The 6000-nt window shown below is 42.6% G+C and overlaps 1 protein-coding gene across 2 annotated transcripts in view; it reads right to left on the bottom strand.

Moving 5' to 3' along the window:
• Positions 1-942: 942 nt before the first annotated feature.
• The window catches only part of FAT3 (FAT atypical cadherin 3), a 330777-nt gene continuing 325719 nt past the window's right edge, over positions 943-6000 (bottom strand). The window contains exons 25-27 of one of the 2 annotated variants that reach the window (XM_086481717.1): positions 4863-4922; positions 2173-2208; positions 943-1562 (exon numbers count right to left, since the gene is read on the bottom strand). In XM_086481717.1, coding sequence (XP_086337843.1) covers positions 943-1562; positions 2173-2208; positions 4863-4922 — 716 coding nt within the window. The remainder of the gene's footprint in view (positions 1563-2172; positions 2209-4862; positions 4923-6000) is intronic. The other variant, XM_086481718.1, reaches the window with a different exon arrangement.

Below are 6000 nucleotides of genomic sequence, written 5' to 3'. Positions count from 1 at the left end.
TAAAGAGGTGGTTGCCCAAGCAAGGAATTTAAAAAAAAATCAGCAGTGCTTTGTAGAGAGTGAGGTTTCACAATATTTTCAGATACACGTGCACATTGCATACAGAAGTCAAGGGAGGCTGTACATACACAGCTGAGGGGAAAACCGGGCCACTACTGAGCCAAACTCTGACATTTCTAGAAGTCCTCACAGGTGAAGTTATGCACATGCATCCGACATCAGGTTTTAAAAAACGGCAACGACAATAGGCCCATTTGGAGTAAATATATGTTGCTCTATATGCACACAAAGTAGAATGAAATGCTAGGTAACAAATTAAAGTATAGATAGATATTTATAAACAAATGACTGGGTGCTTGTCTTTTGCAGATCAATTTGTAAATGCTGTTTTTTCAGCCATCTGATGTGTTGTACACAGCAGCCTCAGAGATCAACCGCTTTCACTCTTTTGCCGACCTAAAATTTCACGCAACAGTGCATCTTGGAATGATCCATACCAGTTCCTTAATACTGTGGGGAGACCATAACACTGTAACACTTTTAATAATACAATGCCAAAACCAATATAAAATAATCCAACTTTGGGGGAGAGAAAGGAATTATTTAGCAATTATTGTTTCCCCCTGCCTCAAAAGCTGAGTTTTACTCTTGGTAATAAATAGAAGGTACATACTCTCCCGATTGTCTGTAACAATTTTGTGATGTGTAATACTTAATGCAATTGGTCTCTTCGTGTCTGCACATACAGTATCATTTCTGAACAAGTTAATAATGGGTTATACTGTATTTTTCCCTTGCCCAATATATATAGATACACCTTCAGCAAAATTTTTTCTCAATATTTATACTATTAATTGGACCAAATGACAAAAAAAAACCCAAAAACAAATCAGAAGAAGAGGAGGAAGAAGAAGAAGAAGAAGAAGAAGAAGGGAGCTTCCTTTACACCTGTGTCTGATGCTGGGTCTCCACAAATGGAATGTGAACATTTTCTAGGTGGAGTTCCTCCACGCTTTCATAGTCACTCATGGCTACTTCGGAGTCATCAAAGCCGCAGCTGGCTGAGACGTCAGAGGAGGAGGCATCTAGAGAGTTGTGCAAGGATAAGGGCATCTTACCTGCACTAACGTTTTCTGTGTTCTGGCTTGGGCCAACAGCAAAAGTACTAAATTCGTTCCCAGTCTGAGACCCTGCGGTGTCCGTCTCATTGGGGAACTGGTGAGGAGGGAGGTATTGGCTAGGGTGGAAGTGCGGCCGTCGCCTGCGATCGGGACTGAGCGTACTTGCCATTGAGACTGGCTGTGAGGGCGGGAGGGTTTCATATTGGTCTGGGTAATCCTCTGGAAGAGGAGGTGGTAACTGGTCCTGGCTTAAAAACTCCTCTTCGTGAGGGGGAGGGTAGTCGCTGTCAATGTCGTAGCCACCAAGGTAGTAATCTGTTTCCAGCTCTCTGGTGCTGCCGTGATGAGCTGAGCCTCCATCTGCCGTCTCAAAATTGGGAACTTCCTCAATGTCGGACAAGCGAGCACTTGGCATCCAGTCAGAGGTATCCCAATGATACGCTGCAGGAAGAAAGAGAACCACAGCGCTCTGTTAGGATGGGGCTGCTAATGAGAAAATGTCCTGCATGCACTCGCCTCTTAGTCCTCACAACACGTTCAAATCACAGCATGCGCCACAGGCCATCAACACGGGTCAGCCATGCTCTGACCAGAGGGGTAGGGAGGAGAATAAATTGTATTACGATGCTAATGCAAACAAGCAAAGAAACAAAACATAGCCGCTCTCACGCATTTCGCTTTTTAGGGTGCTACTTGGTTGTATTAGAAACTATGAGTCCAAGAAATCAAAATTACAAAAATCTCTGAATTAATGCTTTTCACAATTAGTTGTGAAAATACAGCCAGCATGCTTGTGGTATCACATCTAGTCTCCCCTTCCACCTCCAATGACTTCGTTTCAAGAAAGAAAGTGGGCAAGCAAATCTCTGATCAACTGAAAACTGGATCCTGAAGTTGAAAAAGTGACTGGCCATTTTCATGCAGCATTTGAACCCAACAGAATTCAAACTAAGGACATGTGAAGCAGTTTAAGAAAAAAAAACCACATCAAGTCAGTGCCCTGTCCACCCCAGCCCAGTCCAACAGGCAGAAAGTGTCTCAGAAAAATCACCTCTGTTGTAGTTCTGTCCTTGATCCATAACAGACACTGTCAGATACAAAGTGAAAATTAAAACTGGTAACTCGGAGCTTGTTACCAGCATTGTATTACACGTGAAAATACAAAACTCTGCATGCATATTTCTAAAGTACAGCTGCCTTGGTGTTGTTTTAATGGGATTTAAAACTGTTCTTTATTTTAGCGTGCAAGATAAGCTTTGCCTAGTCAAATGCAGACATACATAAAGAAATGATTATGTTGTGTATTATATTCCTTTTCTATCATATCTTATTTATCCTCACTGAACAGATATGGAATTACATTAGAGTTGGAATTCTTAATACAAAAAAGGGCTATCCACCATCTCTACGGTTTATAATTGCAAAGTACATTTCTCTCTCACTTGTTCACTTTGAAACAGAAAAATAAGAATCTACCATTCTCAGGGCCGGTTCAAACAAATCTGGGCCCACCTGGGCTCAGATACCATGGTGATGGGCACGGTATAAGAACCTGAATAGAATAGAATACAAAGCCATTTAATGGGGCTGTCAGCTACAACGCCTCGCAACCCATACCCACCTCCCGCCTGCACTGCCATGCTAGCCAGTGGGGAGGGAGGCATTCCAGTATGGAGAGGGTGCAGGGGTAGGGGAGAGAGCAAGGAAAGAGGTTTTGTGTGAGACAAGAGCGGGGAATAAGCTGCAGCGTTTTCTAGATGAGATGCTCTTGTTCAGCCACATGTTATCGGGCTTCATGCAAGAAGTCACTGGGGAAGGTGTCTGGACTGCATTGCTGGAGGAGGTCTGGCCAGATAAAGAGACCTGTACGGCATTACAGTACTTAACCCCTGGGGCTCAGACACAGACGAGGGCAGAGAAGAGTATTCTCCAGGCCTCCATCTAACACCACTCTTGCCCTTGCTTATCACCACATGGCGCATGGGGTGATGGTGATTTCTTCGTTAGCTCATCAGACAGACAGTAGCTTTCTACCTGCTCTGCATCAGCCTGGGATGAGGAGGGTTTGGGCTTCTGTGGGTTTAGCATCAGGGCTTCTGTGGGTTTAGCATCAGTGTCTGAACCGGCCCTAACCACTCTTCTTCTTCACTTGTCTCTTTTTTTGTAAAGCAGATTGTGCTTTCAGTCAGTGTAATGATGTTGCACCCGAGATGCATCAGGTCCCTCTGAGCTGTGTGGTTTCAAGATCCAGGAGAACCTCAGTAATTTGCTGACTCGCACAACCCCCAGCAGCTCCCTGGGGAGGGATCCCCATCCTCCTGTGGCTCCGTGGAAGCAATTCTGCCCACTATGCACCAGGAGCTCTGGTGCAGGTAACTATTCACCGCTTTCACAGCTCTGCTGCAGAGCATGCAAGGTTCTTAAGTCTCATATAAGGAACTGGGAAGTGGGCAAAGCATTTTCAGTGACAGTGTCTTGAAATTGCTGCCAGACTTGCTTTTTCTGACCTGTAAAGCATGATGGGGAGCCAATGTGTTTGCTTAAGCTTTCCTTTTGTGTTTACTTAAGCTTTCCTTTAGAAAGCCAAGGCTGTTTATAGCATCTGTGGTTTCTTTTCAAAGTTATTTTCTTATTTTTTGAGTGGGACTTTCTTTTTGAATTAACCTTGGCTAGTTCATTTTATGGATAGTGAGAAAGAATGGCACTCATACACTTCAGGAAATCAGGAAATATATTATAGACAACGACTCAAGTGCCATCACTAGCTAGGAGTAAAAGTGCTTCTCAAAATTACTGTGACATTGGCTCAAGAAAAAAACGAGTCATTTCACAAAAATAATTTACTTGATCATCTTTAAGCATTATGCAGACTGGATTAAGAGAAGTCTGCAAAACCTGACTTAAATTTCCTAAAGACAGATGAAATTTTGGACTTGTGGATAACTTGAGTTGGTACTGAGTTGACTTTTTCCCAGGGATAAGGTAAACGTATAAATAAATAAAAGTAATGTTTATCTATGATACATCACATTTCCTCAGTGTTTTATGGAAGAGGAAAATAATGATACTCCTGTTTTACAGGAAGCAGTTCACTTGTAACATGATGTGTTACCCAGGAGGTCAGCGGCAGAGCTGAGTGTTTGGTCCTCGGACCCAACTGCCATGCTGTGTTCAATGGGCACATCAACCCCAGGGGAAAGGCAGTGGCAGGCAGGCTGCCTTGCTACGTGGCATCCATGGAGTTGTGTCTACTCATCTTCTATTTGACAGTGTTACTTTGGAGAAACCAGCCACCTGCCTACCACCACTTTGTTCCTCTCCATGTAGTCCCGTTGGAGTGCATACCCCAGCTCTACTGCAGCCTGGGACGCTTTACAGCCTTCCTGTGTCTTCTCTTGTTTCCCAGTCTCTGCAGCCAGGATAATCTCAACGATTTGGCTCCATTATAAACCTAATCCTATTCTCTGAAGGCACGGGGAATAAGCAAGCAAAAACATTGACTTGAACAGAAGAGGATGAAGGCCTTGACGCTTTTTCTACAACCTCCAATTACCCACAGACATTTTGTGGTACATCCCTCTGGTGTTTTCGTGTTTGCTGGTGAACACGCTGGTGATCTGCAAAACCCAATCCCTGCCACAGGTTTGCTGGTCAGTGTAGATTAGTGAGGTTCTGCTGGAATGTTTCACAATGAAAACAGGAAGCATTGTTGCATAACAAGAAAGAAAAAAAATTAAATACCTTCATTTTCTATAGTGTCAACTACATTGTTGACAAGCTGTATGACAGTCACTATGGAAGCTTGCAGGGGAGGGAAAGCAGAAAATAAAGGGAGGGGAAGGACAGCTTCAGGTTAGTATTTAAAACACACATCATATGTTACCACAATAAATTCTCTCAAACAGACAGAACTGACATTGAGGAAAAAAAAAAAAAAAAGTCTGTTGACCAATGCATGAGTTATGAGTGGGTTGCAGGACATTTAATTTCAGATAATCCCATACATTTTCAGAGTGGCGATAAATTCCAAACCAACATTTCCAGGGAGGCATATGGGATGATGTGTATCACCTCATAAATTCAAGCAGACTGGCCAGCTGATTCAATTAACCAAAGCAGTATCTTGTCTACCTGACAAATTTCTAATTCATTCCTGCTTAAAAGTCTCCAGAGACAGTGCCATATGCTCCAAGGGATCATTATCTTTTAGACCACCACACCATCTGAAATGGTGTTAAGGTCAATCTTTCTCCTAAGAGAAATGTTTTACTTATTTACTGTTTGCGCTATGCCATGTAATGCCTCTGGGATGCTAAGCAGTATTGCTATAATTAAGAGGACACATCCAAGTAGGTTTGTTCAAATTTTAATCTGTGTTTGACAGTATTTTTACAAATGCTTTGTGTGTTCTCTGCAGGTGTTTCACCAAAACATACTTTTCCCTTGAAATAATTAATATAGACTGTGCAATTGTTTAACATGGAGTCCAACAGGCCTACAATGTGTGGTCATCTAGATGACCTGCATTTTGGACCAACTAACACCCCTGACTTTGAGGACCTGAAATAAATCCCACCAAAACCAGAGAGAAAGCTGTGGTTCAGTGGCTACTGGATCTGTCTCTTTTCCTCTGTCTTTAATTATGAGAAAACTGATTGCTTTGGAGCAGGCTGAGAAGGGGACCAGAAATATTAGGCAAGACATACTTTTTCGTTTCACACAGCCATTGGACTTAGAGTTCAAAGAAACATGCTAACAGTAATAGTGCCATTCAAATATGTGTTGAATATTTTGACATCTTTGTTAAATTTTGGGCATGGGATCAAGGATTTAATCAAATTTCCTCAGTCCTTGTGAAAGCTTGGCAAAAAGCCGTGAT

This window comes from Leptosomus discolor, chromosome 1 (genome assembly GCF_034619465.1).
Source record: "Leptosomus discolor isolate bLepDis1 chromosome 1, bLepDis1.hap2, whole genome shotgun sequence".
Taxonomy (NCBI): Eukaryota; Metazoa; Chordata; class Aves; order Leptosomiformes; family Leptosomidae; genus Leptosomus; species Leptosomus discolor.
Note: the sequence above shows the minus strand (reverse complement) of the source record. Positions and strands in the feature narration are given on the sequence as shown.